The following is a 17,909-nucleotide window of genomic DNA, read 5'->3' as shown; positions in this document are numbered from 1 at the left end:
TATAGGCCACGTGGCTCCCTTCATTCCTTGGCTCAGGTCAGCCATATTCAGTCCATGGGAATGCAGCTTGTTTAGCTGTGTGTTTACAAACATGGAAGGATGGCTGGTTTGTGTCTCACACACAGGCCATCATCAGCATTTATTCACTCCTTTGAAAATTGTTCAGCATTTTTGTGATTGGATGAAATTTATATTTTGAGCTGGTTTGGTGACTGAAGACACATCTTTTAAAACATGAACATCAGCCAGTGAGCAATTCTGGAACAAATCAGTTACATCTCTGAAGGCTGTGGTGTTTTTCCTTTTTGTCATTGAATTCAAGCAGTACTGCATGCTCCCTTTCATTAAATGAACAATGGCACGCAGGTAATTTTATTAGCTCAAAGATACCTCTTATTTCTTGACAAACCTGTGTATCTTCAGTATGCTCATCTGCCATACAGCATACTTTGTGCCATTCAGCTACCTCTAAAATTTGGCAGTATTCCTGTATCTGTATCATAGTATTTTTTGCAGAGGCCGTGTACAAAACAGAAATCTATTTGCTCTCTGTTCCTTCTCCAAGCATTGACTTTTGTATTGTGTCACCAGACCTTTCATAATTGTAGATAGGCAAATACAGAAATGATTTTTGAGTCACCGAAGGAGTGCTGATTTATAGCCCAGGAGAGGACCTGGCTACACAACTTGAACAGATAAACTGATTTGAAGGTGTTTCTGACAAAGCTATTCCAGTTGTGTGAGGGAATGGAACTTTCCAAAGTGAAAACAATGTGGAAAGATGAAACAAACTAGACAATGAAACAATTATACAAAAATATCTTCATTTTTAGCACATTGGTAAATGAATGCATCTAGCTAAGTATGCTAGTGTCACAAGCTGCCTCTCAATCTGGACCTGTGGAACTGAGATAAAGTACTGCAGCAAGGAGGATAGAGACAGTGAGAAATCAAGAGGACATATGCAGACGATGTGAACATGTTGTAAAACGGCTTTTAGACCCTAAGCCAGTGTGGCAAGCTTCTTGCTCTGCTAAGGTCAGGACTAATCCTATTAATGATTCAAGACTGTAGAGATAGACAATAAAACTCACTAAACTGATTGAAACAGAGCTACAATTTGGCTCTTCTGTCATGGGATTGGCAAGGCTTGGATTGAAACCTGGGATTTCATCCTTATGATAGGTACTTTCCTTTGTTTTCTTCTGCTCCTGATTCACATTGAATACCCCTTGCCAAAGAATTCAGGAAAACAGTTTTTGATATCTTTGAAGGAAATGGAGGCCAAGAAATCAGAAAATGCTTTGCTGGTTAGGTCTTAGTATTTATAAAACCAGGAAGCCATCACTTACAGGCTTGCCATCCAAGGCCTAAATAGACAGAGGAAGTCGTGTTCTCACATTGTTAATGGATTGGTGGGAAGCACAGTCATGCATTTCACTGGGTAAGATATTTAAAGACACAGCTTGTGTACATGAGAGTTTTAATGTCTCAGTGTTGTAAACATGCTGGCTACTATGCCTCTAAGAATAATATTTTTCTAAATCCTAGACTAAAAACACATTGAAAGGGAATAGTGGAGATTTAGTAAATTGAATTAGGTGACAGAAAAAAGTGAAAACTGCATAAAGGAAAGAATAACACAAAATCTTGTTAGCGAAATTGCAAACAAGCAAAAAAAAGTTTCACAGAAAGAACTAGCAGAGTATGCTGGGAGGACAAAGTGGCTTTTGATTAAAGGCAAAGACTTTTTCCGGATGCAACGTAGCAGAAGAAACTTCCTCTGGGTTACAGGATGCCTGTGTACTGACCCAGTAAGGGGAGACATCTTGAGAGCAATCCAAACCAGGGCTGGGCAAAACACAGCTGTCATCTAAGTCTCTGGTGACAAGTTTCCCTCTGTTGTCCTTCAAGGGCTGCAGGTTGCCTCTCTTCAAGAAGCAGTCACCAAGTGACAAGAACAACTTTGGCCATGCTTAGCACATGGAGCAAGCAGAGCTTTGAGTTATGTATGCAACTCTGAGAGAAGAAACAGACAGAAACAAGCAGTGTGGGAGGTGTTACACACCTGATAGGTTGTTACTGGGTCAGAACCACCTCGTAGGGGTGCATTGCCATGAATGTGTGTGTGTAGGAGAAGGGCTGGGCTGGGCCCGTGGAGGGTACATGTGCTGCAGTCACATGGTCACGGGAGCCGCATGGCTGGGCAGGCAGGCAAGGAAGGTGTGCCTGGTAACTCGCCCACAGCACATCTCCTGGAGCCCCTGGTTGGCTGCAACACCACTCACTTTGGCAAGTGGACAATGAGTGGTCAGTGAACCAAAGGTCTCACCTGGAGGGAGTGGCCGCAGTGACCAGAGCAGATGAGGAAGCAGCACGAGGTCTTCATTGTGGGACCGGGCCTGTTCTCCTTGAAGCCGTCAACAAGTGACCTTGTGAGTGGCAACTGTGTTCTTTCTTCCCTCCTTTCCTCTCTTTACTCTTTCTTCTCTTGTGGGTAACCTAAACACTTATTTTCTGTAAATTGTGGGTACCTAACTTAAGTTGCATGAAGTTTGTGTTTGCTGAGCATCACAAAAGTTCCTTACTATAGCAGTGCTTGCTAATTCTAGTAATTTGTTGTAATGCTTTTGTGAAATTGTATGTTTATTGTTATAAAACCTTTCTTGCCAAAACCTATTTTCTTACCAAATTGAAAGAAATTTCTTAGAGAAAAATGTGTAGTTATTCTCTGGACGTTAATTCAGGGTACCAATGAACCAAGGGCTTTACAAGGGCTTGTGCAAGCAAAATCTCTTAAAGCCTGAAGTTAGGATGTACACCTGGTAAAGTTGGAACGCGTAGTAACAGGACGGAAGAACACAGAAAAGACAGCAAGGATAGTATAGCATAATTTTTAAAGGAAAATAAAATTAGAACCGAAGTGTTATTAACACATGAAAAGGAATTGAGAAAAAAACCTACAGGCTGAGTGTGAAGCTCTTTCCTCAGTGAAAGAGCACTAAGAAATGTAAAGCAATTCTGAACTCATTGTTTAAGCACAAGAATATATTTTTCTACTTTGTGTTCTCTGTACAGGCTCTTGCCATCCTTGTGCCATATCATGTACAACTGCAAAATGGACATTGTGTCATTATTAGTGTAAGTCACTATAACTTTTAAACAGTTGTCCCAGAAGGTAGGAATGAGACCTGATCACTTTATTTTGGAAAACCTAGGTTGTTAACATGACAAGACTTCAGTAGAAGATCATTAAGGCTGAATAAAATACAGTTCCTGTAGAAGAATAACACTGTAAATGCTCAGCCATCAGCATGATGCTGCTGAACACAGATGCCAGTAGACCACCATCTCTGATCTAGCCTAGTGCTGCAGTGATGTTGGTTGAATGAGAAAGAAATCAACAGCAGACTCACAACCCCTGGTACATTGGTGGCAAAGATGGGAAAGTATGAGAAAAATCCAACTGAGTTGCTTCTGAGCCCTTATGGCAGAGCTCCAACAAACTGATCACTTTGTGTAAGTAAGGTCTCATCCCTGAGTAATTGAAGAATGAAGGAGAAAGGTCTGCAGCTTGTAAAATGATAATGGGGAGACTGCAAATTACATACTATAACAAGTGATATTTTCCCTCTAAATGAAATCTTCAGTTTTACTTTTCCAGCTAACAGGTATCTCATCTGGGACATAATTAAAATTCCCTGTTGTTCCCCAAATGTTAGATAGTTAATTTTCTTCTTTGTCTCTAGTTAGTATTAGCTTCAAGTAAGTTATCTATCTCTGGTCAAGGAGAATGAAGCATTAATGGACATTAATTGAATTGTTTCAAGCAAAGTATAGCATGGATTAGGCAAATGGAAGACAAAGATAAATCTCTGACACTTATTATCTTGCATTCTTATGACACATCTTGTCATGCCAGAAAATGTTGCTGAGCTTCAAGGAGCTGTGGGTTGCTGGAGCACAAACAACTCTTACCCTCTTTGATTGCCTCCAGCAAATTTACAGAAAGACTGAGATGAAAGGAGAGCTTAGGAAAACTTCTGTCAACTGGAGCCTTCAACATTTTGGCAAGTCGGTATGAGCTCATCATTTTAGCTGAGTAATTGGTCTAGTAGTAAAAGAATTGTTAAGATGATCAAGCCAATTGTGAGAATTGAGAATCTGGACCTTCATGGCAAATGTAAACCTAAGCAAAAGAAGTTGTTGCTGCTGCATGCTCCATTTGCAGACTCTTCCCTACTATTTATTTTGTTTAAGTAAATGTTTATTTCACAAACTGAGCAGTAAGCCACCTGTCTTCTGAAAACTGGTGTTAGGAGTTTTATGAGCATATCCTATGATGGATATATCCCATTAGTCTGTATTTTATTTGTGACAGCTAAACATCAAACTCTATAATATACTTGAAACACTGAATGTTTTAACTCACTGACTTCAGATTACATGTTCAAAACTATGTGAACCACACCAAGTATTGTGAATCTTACCAAAGGGTAAAATTAGAATTCAAGCTAAACAGACCACAGAAGCAGTTTGAAAACAGTAAGTTAAAACTAAAAACACACTAGCAAGTAGTATGTGTGAGAAGGAAAAGAGTAATAGGATGAAAAAATGATGAATCTGTGATGAATCTGGAGGAAGGCAGTATAAAGGCCCCCAGTCTAAACAGAAGGCACCAATTTGTCATTGGAAGAACATACTTGCAGGGATCTTTTACACAAGACACTGGGTTTCTGAAATACAAGACAGATATGTCAAGTAACAAATATAATCATAAAGCTAAAATCTTTCTATGAAAAAAATTTGCAAGAACCTTTGGTGTTTCATTGAGCAAATAATATTCAAGCATGAAAAAAGGTGGAAAAAGTCAGAAAAAAAAGCAGACACCAGCTTTATTCTCCATATGTATTTATACTTGGATGAGATGTAACAGCCTTAGTGCAGCAAAAAAAGATTTATGTAAGACACTGGAAAATCTTTTGAACTAAATAAAGATGGGTAGGGGAGGGCATTCCCATAATCTTTCGAACAATCTCCATTATTGGTGTTTTTAAAGAATAGATTAGACAGACATTTAAGCTCATCTGTATAGACAGTCATGCCTCAGAGGAAAGATGAAACTGTGTACCTTGAGACCCAACTGTACCTACACTTTTTTTTCAGGATGTGTAGTCAGGCTATTTTTTTCTAAATGTATTTTATCATTTGTATGCAATGCAGTGCTAAACACATTAAAATAAGCTGCTTAAAGTACATATGAAAATAAACTAATCAAACTAATTTTTGTGGTTTTCCACCCATTATGGAGCTATCATGCTAAGGCAAAATACAAAATGGAGCATGGCATGAATTCTTAGTATGGAAAAGCAAATAAAAAATTAAGAAGAAAAAACTTAATCCAATACTTCTTTTTGTAATGCAAATGTTTTCTGATAATAAAGCTTTCATTTCCACAGTACTCTTCTTCTGTGAGTTTCAAAGACCTTTCAGAAATTTTCTTAGCACCCCATTGGCACTTTAGGAGGCAAGACCACAACTGTGCAGCTTCATATTGGACACAGAAGCCTCAGAATGCCCAGGTCAAGTTCTAAAAGCTGCTGGCTCTCAACCGGGTTGGGTCTGGCCTCCTCCAGGTGCAGCTCATCCCCTCTCCTTTGTCATGCTCTTTCAACATGCTCATCCCCTCTCCTTTGTCATGCTCTTTCTGTCACTTGTCAACTTGCAGAAATGTCTCCTTGCTCTCATCAACACTTAAACATCCTCTACAACAGGGATAAGTGTTGAGCTACTGCCCTTTCTTGAAGACCCCCAGCAATACACCTATATACAAGCAAACATGTAAACAGGGACTTCTGTATGCGAAAAGATAGTTGGTATTTATTTATAGCAAAAATAATTATTTGTGTATATTTGGTATATTTATATATAAATATACACTTGTTAATATATAAATATACATTTATTTATATAAATAAATACGTAAAAAGAAAACAAAAGTATTCCTTTGGTCTAGTCTCCTGTCTTCTCTCCTTAGGACAGAGACCCAGGGTATTTTCAAAAATAATTGTTTAATATTGTTATTGTTTAAACAGTTTACATGTCTGTTTTATGTTAACAATGAATACTTGGGCTATGCAAATACTAGTTGCTATGTAAACAAATACTTCTCCATGTTTATATTATTTTCATTTGGCAAGTTCTCAGAGGTAAATGCATTACAGTAAGTCTTATCTGTTTACAGACAGTTAGCTGGACATCAAGATAAATCTGTTAAATGTCGGTGTTAAAAAAATAAAAAGTGTTTTTCTGGTATCAGGTGGATTCAATTTCTAAGAAAACTTACTTGGTAGTAATATGCGTTTTACTGCTCTTCAGTAGCACACTTTATGTATCACTACTAAAAGCAAGAGCAAGAAGTATTTTCATAATACAGGGAAAAAAGCCTTCCAACTCTTTAATAATGACAATAACCTCAGCTAAGGATATTTCTCTAAAATTAATAACTAGCTGGGGTTAATGGCCATTGGCTTCACCTTAGGCCCTCAATTAATCCCTGAACCTCAATTGTTATTACCTAATTGACTTAGTTTCATTTCATTTTAACATTTCAAAGTGATCCTCCTAAAATCACACTGACAGAGTAATGTGGTCTCTGTAGATATGCACTGACGTGGTTTCAATACTGTTACTCCATCTCCCTACACTTGCATTGACATTTCATTTTTGTGTTGACACTGCAGTGCCACATCTATGGATCTGTGTAGATGACATGCGATTGTTCACATTAGGTTTAAGCCTGGCCAGGAGTGAGGGTAGGCCAACATCTCACACAGGGAAATGATGCCAGCTGAGAGCTACTATGCAAAATTACCGTTATCATTGTGAATGTCTGTTACCCTTACAAATATGATTTATATGTTTGTAAACAGAAAAATATCGAATTTTACTTGAAATCCTGCTCATTTCTTTAAACAAACAAAAATATTTTGATTTAGATCAGCTTAAAAATGTAGCCTGAAAGATGCACCAGGTAACGTATTTATAAACAGATTTTTTGACACTACCATTTAATACTTATTTAAGGCTGCAAATAAATTATGCAAATCTTGTCCATTGCAATAGCAATAGCAACAAATAGTATGAGCAAAAAGCTGAATACACTAAGATGCAACTTTAAATCAAGAAATTCTCATAAAAATAGGGCATCAAAATAAAAGTATTTTTATTATGTGTAGAAGTTTTTGAAAAGTCTTTTGAAGCTCTTTCATCCAGCTCTGAAATAATTTTAGTAGATTACTATTGTACAAACCCCATAATTTATAGTGGCTGACCTAATCTGCTCTTTGTATAGCAGCCATGTATGAAACAATAGCAGGAAAGTGAAAAATACAAGGGGAACTAAAACTGCTCTGTTTATTATTTAGCTCATAATTACATCTTCCTTATTTAATCTTTTGAATCCTGGCATGTTTTTAATAACACAGGTTCAATTAATATTTACTATACACAGGAGAGTTAGTTTTGAGTAACGCATTTAGACTATCCAAACTTTGTGTAACTTTGTGACCTTTCCCTAACCTAAGCAAGGTCTACTTTATACAGATCGTACTAGATAGACGGTTTCTCTATAAATGGTGAAGTTGCTGCCAAGCTCCCATTGTTAGCTAGTTCATTTTTCAACAGGCACACTTTGGGTTCCTATCACACCACTGTAAAGAGCAAGCCCTTGAGGTTTCTTCTTTTGTCAACATAATAAAAAGTTTATTTCTGAATAACCTGAAAATCCAAAACAAATGGCCCTTTGTGACTTAGAATAATATGATAGGATGAATTTTTTGGTTGTTTTTCCATGCAGCCTACTATTTTATTCCACAGTATTAAATCAATACTTGAGTAGCATTTGTCTTGATATAATTAATCTCATCCTCGAAATAACAAATGCATGTTTCTAACAACTGTTACCCTTGTTCAGTATTCACCATCTAACTGCAGAAGAACCCTTCAGAAGAAGCAATCTAAATAGTAAGACTACATCAAATGAAGCAACAGGAAGAATCAAGTTCAATTTTGTGTACATTTTGTTGACCCTTGAAGAGTTGCTATCGACTCTGTTAAATAACAGCCTTTATGATGTACAATTTTTACCAGATTGACTGTGAGGTGAAAATGGGGAGATAGCCACCTTTTCTGTTCTGAGCCAAGTACATTTTGGCACAGGAGAAAAGCGAAACCTTTGACTTCAACAGATTTCCTTGCAGAAGTATTGCACAAGCAGGCCATGAACTTGCAGAAAGCAAGTCTCCTTAATCAAGAAGACGGCTGTAACAGCTAAATTCCCAATATTGCCTATGCCTATTTTCCTAACTTAGTCCTTTGTATAACTGTACTCTCAATACAGGGTGAGTGATTATTCTGCTCTAGTGTTCTGCTTGGGTAACACTCTTGGCCTACAGAAATAACCAGTGTTTCAAACCAAGAGAATGATGAAAAGCATCACAATACTTTCCCATTACAAGGCCATGTGGAAATTTGAGGACAGTCTCCATGGAATCTAAGGCCGCTATTTAAATGAGAGTCAGAGCAAAATTGCTTGAGATGATTGGATGGTCCAAAGGCATACAGAACAGGAAACATCACTCTTCAGATGTAGGAAAAGAAAGAGAAGCAGGCAGCAGAAAACACAGAACAGAATTTTCAAATGTGACACATGAGCAAATGGAAGGATGCTGAATAAAAAAATGTGAAATGGTTAAAATAAGATGGACAATTAAAAGAGGAGGACTTAAAGGCAAATGGAAAGAGGCACGAATAGTCTTCTGTACTAGTCTAGATGGTGGAGAATTCGAAAAACAAGTATCAGGAAAGAATAACTTTTTGAATGAGACAATATAATAAAATAGGATGAAAATTATTAATGAACTACCAATACTATTATTACTATTAATGAAGTAAGACATTTGGTCCCCTTTCTTCAGCTTTAGATCTTAAGTTTTATTCTGCTCTGAACTGTCTTTAGGGAAAGATTATTAAACTCATACTAATAATATGTCTCCAGAATACAGGAATGGAAAAAACCCAAACCATTTTCTTTTTCTACTAGAGTGTGATCCACCACTGTGCTGTTCCACCTACATAAGGAAGTTTTACTTCCATGTTCAACACAATTATGTCAATTCCTAAAGCTCAGAACAGGCCTTATTACAGTGCTTGTGGGAGCAGATGCTTGGCAAGTCTGTGTATGCCAGTGAGAACATCATTCAGTTTTATGCACACTTCTGTTTTCTGGCTTGGCATAATTCATTAGCACACTCTACAGAATACCCCATAAAACTGAATTTGGCTTTAATGTTAAGGTTCTAATGACTACAGCATTGTTTAAGAAAACAAAACCAACAAAAAACTCAGAAACAAACAGCAGTCTCTCCTCTTTAATAATAAAGTTGATGCTTACATCTGATAAACAGAAAATACCCAAAAGTTTTTTTCTGCAGCATACAAGTAGGAATAACAAAATAGTCCTAATTTTTTTAATCTTTTTCTTTCAGCATTAAGAATAGTAACACAGCATAGATTTTGTGGTGGCAAAGCTACTCTGATAGCATGTAATGAAATTTGTACAGTAGGCACACTTTTGTGGCTTATTTCATTTTCATTCTAAGATGAAGATTCTTAAAGTGGGCAATATATGAAGATAAGGTCAAAGCTTTGATTAAAGACAGCTGTACTGCTTTCCAACCTGTTATGTCATACCATTAAGTAGAGGAATAAACAAACAAATATAAGCCTAACCTGATTTATCTGTGTGTCTCCCCATAAATTTGTTTAATGTAGAAACAAATAAAGCAAAGCTTTGATGGAGGTTGAACAGAATTTTCAACATCTGTGCAGATAAATTTAATTTATTCAAAAAGAAAAAGCAGCATTAGTGCATCATGTAAAAGCTGATTTAAATGATTTCATACAACAGAAAGCACATGCAGTAGCTAAAACAAATTCAGTTTGCCTTTAAAACCCATTTCACTCAGACAACCATTACTTCTGAATTTTCTAGTATGATAATATTCAGTTATTTCTTCTTTTTTATTCCCTTCTTGATTTTACACATTCCACCAACCAAAACCACAGTTAGAAGTCCCAGGGGCAGCAACACCCTAAATGCAGCTTCTGTGTAGCATCAGGCAGGTACACTTCACAGATTGCTTCTGTGTATCTTTATGGGCAGATCCTTAAAGCTGGTCAGGTAAAATAAGCTCAGCACACTATCTTAAATAGTTGAACACAAATGAGTTATAAGTGTTTGAATAATTAATTTTTTTAAACAAATCACTTCCCTATTGTCGGAGGAGACCAGACTGATGAGGAATTCACCAAGTGGCAGATATATTACAAACGCTGGGTAGACGAAGATACGGAGGTCCAAGACCCCGGGGAGCACATGAAGCGACTGAATCAGGACTATGGGGGCTTTCGGGTGGACACTTCCCGCCGGCCTCATTCTCCTATTGGTCCTTTTGCCGCTCCTCCCCTCCCTCCTTCCCTTCGTTTGCATGCACCCAATGAAGTGCGTTACTCCTCCCCGTCTCCGCCCCTCTTCCCCGCCCAAATCTGGGAAATTCCCATGCTCCCCTTATAAGCCAGCGCGCGCCATTAAAACTGGCTTTTCCTTGTGGACTCCTGGCTGGTGTGGACGTATTCCATACGGGGTGGTCGCCAGGCCGGGGGCGGGAAGAGCCTACTTAAGCTTCTAAGGGGCCTGATCCTAGGGAGCCCTGCTTGCCTCTTTCCTAGCCTTGATCCTGGAAGCAGGAACCTCTCCACTGTAGTAGTGGTTAATAACAATCCACTGATACACTATAACACATTCAAATTCAGGAAAATATCTCTATATAACAATGACTCACTGTAATGGAGCTATACTAGCCTATCTCTGCAGCAAGGGACAGAGTACAGAAAGACTAAGGAGACTTTTTTCCTGAGAATGAAAGATTATTCAAAATGATAAATTCCTGCCAGAAACTTATCTGAAAGTGTTAAGGTCAGAACTAAAAATTAGAAATGAAAATACTGTGTATGCATCTGAAAACTATAGCTGAAAAATTACTGAATAGAACTAATATTCTTTTAACTCAAGGCAAGACTGTAAAAAGTCTGCCCGTGATTCTTGAAATCATACAGGTGCACAAAGAATCATCTCATCTGAGTAAAAGTGATGAATATGCACTGTAATGGTTTAAAGACCCTTTCCTTCTGGAAAAGGTTATCAACTTGTGTTTTAAGGAGGCTGTTGTACCTTTAATTCTACAACAGAATCCAGACCTCTGCTTCTCTGAAAATCTGAACATGATGAGCATACGTGCAAAACTCTCACTGATATTTTAAAATATTTTGTCCATTCCTGAATACCAGTTAGCACAGAAAAAAGTACTGAAGTGTGTCAAGCCAGTAAGCTGCTATCATTAAAAACCATGTAACTAAGAGCACAAACCTGAGTAGTGACGTGGATGGAAATAGAAGAGACTGAACTTAAAACTTCAAGAAGGGCTAACACCCATCTCAATGTCATTCTGATCCTGGTAGTTCCAACAAGAGGAAAACAAGACTCTTACAAGAAAACACGTACACAGGAAATTTCTGTCCATTTGTGTGCTTTATTTGTCTTGTGGAACTGATCCAGTATGAAGCACTGTTCTATCTTTTTTTTTTTATTCCCCTTCTTGAACATTAGGATGGTAATCTTCAGAATGCCAGAAAATTGCATGCTACGATACCTACAGGGGTCAAGACAGATTTCCTCCTTAAAGCCAGTTAAGAGAAAAACTCCTAGGTATAGATTCCCTGGGGGTGGGAGAGAGGAAAAGACAAAACACAAGTTGTTTTTGAATCATTAAAATATTAAAATACTTATTAACCCCCCTGAAAAACTAACCCCAAACCTCACAGGCTCATATACATAAAATAAAATCTGTGCTCTTTACTTTCACCCCCTGTAAAAATCCCCTAGCTTAGATTATTTTTTAACTGTTAATTTGGGATTCCATTGTTGATTTTTACAATCAGATAGTGATGAAACCCATATACCAATGAAACTCTCAAAATCTGGCTACTTACTGTAACAGTCATGATCCTGTCTTACCACTTGCGCTTCATGAGCTTTGCATTATATTGTTTTAAGCCCCGAAACAACAGTCTTTACCAAATTTCCCCATCACCATAGGTATTTTAGTCACTTCACTGGCACTGAATAAACTTGTGAGTGAAACCATAAAAAGCACTTAATTTTAAAGATGACTGTAATAGGGATAAGAACTGAAAGTTCCACCTTTCAGCCTATTCATTTTTGTCTTTGGAATGTTAGAAGAAGCCATCCGGAAGGAAGAAAGATTATGAGTATCTAGAAACTAGCTGTTTGACAGAGACAGGACTGCTGATAATGAGTGGGTTGTGTCTGTCTTTTTTGGCTGATCACAACAGAGGTCTGAAGCAAAACAGAAACTCCTGATATGTTTGCATAAAACGGCAGTAGCATAAGGGCAGGCAGCAGGAGTTCAGCTGAAGTTCAGGGCAGATGCTGCCATTAGTTTACACTGTAGGAAAGTAAAATTGCTTCCGGATTTACCTCTTCCTCCCAACATCAGTGTTGAGCCATGCTGTGTCGCAGAGTCACAATGTCAGTAGGAAAGCAGTCTTTCAGCAGGATACCACGTTCACGATGGCAGTCCAGCTCTTCAATAAATCCGTACCAGTAAATGACTAATCCAGGGCCAAATCTATCAAGCAAAAAAGAAAAGTGAACTTATGTGATTGTGTTAGGATAACTTTAATTTCCCACCTCTGTGATTCCAACACAAGTAAACCTTTTAATTTCAGTGCAAAATTGCAGAGAGCATTTGACATCCACTTAATTTTCAAATTTTGATCAATGTTCAATTGATAGATGTCAGTAATACCTGATTCCATTAATAAAAATGCAGTTTCGAAACTCAAACAAACCTCATCAGCGTTTCTTTTCCTTTGACTACTATGTACATATCAATTAAAAAATAGCTATTTATCAAATAATAAATAACATTCAGTAACTTTGACACATACGGAAATCTCTCTTCCCATGCACTCTGCTTTTTTAGATTTGGGTGTGCAGACATCAAAATACAAGGGTTTATGCAGGTCCCAGTTCATGCAAACTATAATACCATGAAGAAAACAATAAATCCTTAAAATATAATCTCTACAATGAGCTATTATTCAGGTAATTATTAATGTAAAGTGCAACTCAGAAGAAACAGAAAGTTTGAGATGTAATGACTCTGAAATGTGCCTCACAAATTCCTCAGATATTGCTAACTCTGACCGATCCCCACTAGGCAAACTCAGGAAGTAGCCCCACGGACTATTTTACCCATCAGGAAGTTCAGACCTTCAGGCTGGGTTCATAAAGAAGTAATCACTATCAATCACTGTGTACTGCGATATGTTTTGCACATCAGTTTCACGTTTTTCCTACTGAGAGCACTTAATTAAAGGGCAGCACTACTTCTGGTGTAGTGTTGCAGGAATTTTACAGTGGAATCATAAATTATGAATGTTGGGTTCGTAAAAGGATGTCTAAAAACAGAACTGCTTTCTGTAGTCTAACATTACAGCAGTCTGTACAACATTAGGCCAAAAAGCTTTTTCTTCCTTGATTTATTATATGCTGTAGTGAACTTGCCAAAACCAACAGTGCAGGATGAGCTGTTAGATACCGCCTGTACAAGAAAAAGTTCAATAGAATGTCATGTAATGGTTTATATGCACAGCCCTGCTCAGGACTCAACAATACGGTAGAAAATTTTTGTTACTGTTTAATTATAATAAAAATGTGATGGGAGGAGCCACAGTAACCTAAATGTCCACTGAGAAGAAAATACAAGCACTCAAAGCCATGGATAGTGCCAGACTGGCTTCATGAGGGTGGTTTCTTTCAGCAGTGGAGGAAAACTCTATTTGATGTGCTCATGTAATGGAATAGGCATCAAAGGAAAAAGAAACCCCTGTGGCTTCCTCCTGCAGATTCAATTAGATATGGTAGTCTTTTGCGTGAGACTGCTGCAGAGCATTGTAACATTTCGGTCTATGGCTACTACTCTTCAGACTTGAAGTGGCCACATTTCAGAGGCAGAGTAAATGCCCCCTCAGCATAGCTGAGGCCATGCTGGCAATGTGCTTTTTGCAACTGAAAGATATTTGAAAGTTGAAAGGTTAAAACTGACAAATCTGGCTATACTAGATAACACATCCTAACATGTTTGGCTATAAATACAATACAGACTAAAAAGTGGCTAATATCGAAGGATGATGCTGACTGCACAAAATTCCCAAGTTTTCTCTGGCTGGTCAAGAACTTCAGCTTCTACTGTCTCTACGAACTTCTCTCCATTGTCCTTTGTTTCAGGCTCAGGTGGGGCCAAGAGATGCAAAACCTCACTGTAGGGGGGAGGCCAGATAGCCCATCAGAAACAAGGCACCAGTGGCAGGTGAGGCCAAGGACTGATGCTCCAAGCCTCTGGTGAGAGACAGCATTTTGCTGATGCAGGATGGGCCCCTACTTGTGTTATTTTACAGCGTATAGAATCATAGAATCATAGAATCAATTGGGTTGGAAAAGATCTCCGAGATCATCGAGTCCAACCCTTGGTCCAACTCTAGTTCATTTACTAGATCATGGCACCCAGCGCCACGTCCAATCTGCATTTAAAAATCTCTAGGGATGGTGAATCCACCACCTCTCTGGGCAGCCCATTCCAATGCCTGATTACTCTCTCTGTAAAGAATTTTTTTCTGATATCCAACTTAAATTTCCCCTGGCAGAGTTTAAGCCCGTGCCCCCTTGTCCTATTGCTGAGTGCCTGGGAGAAGAGACCAGCCCCCACCTGGCTATAACTTCCCTTCAGGTAGTTATAGACAGTGATGAGGTCACCTCTGAGCCTCCTCTTCTCCAGGCTAAACAACCCCAGCTCCCTCAGCCTCTCCCCATAGGACTTGTGCTCCAGTCCCTTCACCAGCCTTGTTGCTCTTCTCTGGACTCGCTCCAGCACCTCAGAGTACAGGGGAAGGATCACTTCCCTGGTCCTGCTGGCCACGCTATTTTTGATACAGGATGTATCTGTCCCCACATCAAACAAACATAGAAACGGGATAATTGGGCAGGGATGTACTTATGTATTAACCAAAGTTATTTTAAAAGTAAAAATCCCTGGAAGATAGGGAGCAGACCTTAAATTTCTAATGTGCTATTTTGTGCAAGGCAGAAGCTATGAAATGTACTTAAGTAATTACTCATTATAAGCACATGTGCCAGGTAAAATCCTGATGCTAATGAGCAGCTGCTCACATAAGTTTTGAAGGGCTCATTTTGCTGTGTGGCAGTCTGAATCCTCTATTCATCCTAAAATGTATGTGGCACTGTGCTTAAGTAATTTCTTGTTATTTTTTGAAACTATAATTTTAGATACAATTAGTATTTTGAGACACTTCAAAAGGCTAATTTATGTCTTTCTAGCAAATCAACTCAGGTCAAGCACAATTTTTGAGATGCTTAAAAAAATTATGTTCAGAAATGCCAAATTTTGTAATAAAATTTATATACAAGAATATAAATGTTAATGGCAGGAGCAAATACATCTTCAGCATGAAAACGTCCATCAGTCCTGATTTTGACTGCAGTATTATAGCAAAAGTGTTTGCCCTGTACTGCTTAGGTTGCACATTTTCAACTCTATTGTGTCATTCCTTCTATTAATAGCTCTATATCACAAAACCCACGTGTATGATCACAAAAAAACCCCTACGACATACTTTTGTTTTAAAGCACTTAAGTGGAGTACTTAGGACCAAAATTAACTTGTTGGCACATTACGCATTTGCCACTGACTATGAGGAACTCCTGCTGCTAAGTGCTAATTTCTCACTCGTTAACGCCCAGAGTTGGCAAATCACAAACAATGACACTGGTTAATTACTTCTGCCTTAATTTGAAAAGACATTTAACCTTTTTGCGAAAGGGGATGAAGTAGGGAAGTGTAACTAAAAATAAGAACCATCCTTTTTAATCTGACTCCTTCTAGAGTGCAGATAAGACACCATAAAGAACGAAAGTCAGTGCTATGAATTACAAAGTAAAGGTACAAACTGACTTCTTGCATCAATTGTAACATGTAACAAGCTAACGACCAACCACGGTTTACACACCACAATGAACTAGAATGACAGAATGCTTACTTGGTACTGCTATGAAAAAAGGAAACATTCAGCAGCTTCCAGAAGGAGGGAAAAACTCAAACTGTTATCAATTGGTTCTAAAGCTACATAGATACAAGATAGGCCAGGTTATCTCATGTCATATGAAAGACACATTGGAGAAAGTTTAAGCTTAAACTGAAAACCAACCTTACAATGTATCAAACTATTGGACTCCTATGCCTTTTCTTCTTGCTCAGAAAAATTGTATAAATCCCTGAAAAGGTACTTAATTTGTATTATACCTCCCCTGTCTGTAGTTCTTAGCCCGAAAAGACTAGGCGTGATGGAACGTGTCCAAAAGTTATGCAAAACTGTAGATTCAGCTATTCCAGTGAAACTATTGCTTTTAGAACTTTGGTTTTATAAGGGAATTCTTTTTAGAGCTGCAAAGAAATCCATGTAACTAAGGTTTGGTTAATTTCATGCAGTGAAAATAGAATCAACAGTCAATATAGAGACAAGCTTCCTTCAGAACATAATAAACATAGCAAGCGAAAGTTGTCCAAACAAGTTGCACCAGTTTACTGAAAAATCAACCACCAAATAGGTATTTACCATTATATAAATCCTGGTATAGTCATTATCTAGTTTTGACATTAGAAGTTGTGACTACAGGGCAGCCAAAGGCAACTGAGCTGTACTTGGGGTCTGAGTACCAGAAGTGCTAAAGGGAAGCAAAGCAAGCTTATGACCCCAAGGCATGGCAAGACTAGAGCAGCATTACAAAAACTCATGGATTATTTTAGACCTCATTTAGGCTTGATATAGAAGACTAAATTTAGTGTATATACTAAAGGCAGAAGACAGTGTCTTTCAAAGAGCCAGCTGAAGCATTTGAGATAGATGATGGAGATGAGTAAAACACAGTTTGAGTATACTTAAATATAGTTGCAGGGCTCAACGAGTTCTTTAAATAAAACTTACATCTGACTATACTGTTTGCTCTAAATAAGCCAGGTTTGCACTAATTTCAGATTGTTCAGAGGAACTCTTGTAATGGTTTAATGACACAAATTTTGAAAGAAACCCATAGTTAAAGGAGTACATCAGTAATCCTGGAACACTGGAAAGGAGTTTTTCTTGGAAAGGAGTTTCACAGAGATATATTGAAAAAACAGGAAGGTAAAATTCAGATAACCAAAGCCAAATGGTTATTTGCCTTAAGAAAAAAGAACAAAACGACAACAAACCAAAGAAGGGACCATTTGAAAAAAAAATAAAAAAGAAAAGAAGAAAAGTAAAATGTGAATCTGGATTTGACTTGCCCCCCAGTTGAACCACTTTTGTGCTAGAATAGAAAGACTTTTATTTATTTATCAAAGTGGCCTAGTAGGCTCACACATATTCTACTTCACTTTAAGAGAAACTACTTTCTAGTAATGTCTTTTCTTCTGGAATGTCTGTGTGGGGTCCATGCTAACTTCTAAAGATTTGCCTAGACATGTGGCCGTTGTGAAGGGATTTTTTCACCATCAAAAAGCCTTGCATGTGGTTTTATAAAAAATGCATTTTCAACACATTGCTTGATACTGAAATGTAAAACAACTTGCAATTGTTTTTATAAAAATGTTCACTTGATTTATTCTCAGTCTATTTGTTATAGATGGGTTGCATGCATCTCAGCATAA

At 37.9% G+C, this 17,909-nt stretch overlaps 1 protein-coding gene across 3 annotated transcripts in view; it reads right to left on the bottom strand.

Moving 5' to 3' along the window:
- Positions 1-11,631: 11,631 nt before the first annotated feature.
- CDIN1 (CDAN1 interacting nuclease 1) overlaps positions 11,632-17,909 on the bottom strand; it is a 130,572-nt gene continuing 124,294 nt past the window's right edge. For 2 of the 3 annotated variants that reach the window (XM_071558031.1, XM_071558034.1), the window contains 2 exons: positions 12,620-12,770; positions 11,632-11,838 (listed from right to left, as the gene is read on the bottom strand). In XM_071558031.1, the coding sequence (XP_071414132.1) occupies positions 12,635-12,770 (136 nt within the window). In that variant the 3' untranslated portion in view covers positions 11,632-11,838; positions 12,620-12,634. The remainder of the gene's footprint in view (positions 11,839-12,619; positions 12,771-17,909) is intronic. The other variant, XM_071558033.1, reaches the window with a different exon arrangement.

This window comes from Pithys albifrons, chromosome 6 (assembly GCF_047495875.1).
Source record: "Pithys albifrons albifrons isolate INPA30051 chromosome 6, PitAlb_v1, whole genome shotgun sequence".
Taxonomy (NCBI): domain Eukaryota; kingdom Metazoa; phylum Chordata; class Aves; order Passeriformes; family Thamnophilidae; genus Pithys; species Pithys albifrons.
The sequence above is the reverse complement of the archived record's forward strand: the minus strand, read 5'-3'. Positions and strand labels throughout refer to the sequence as shown.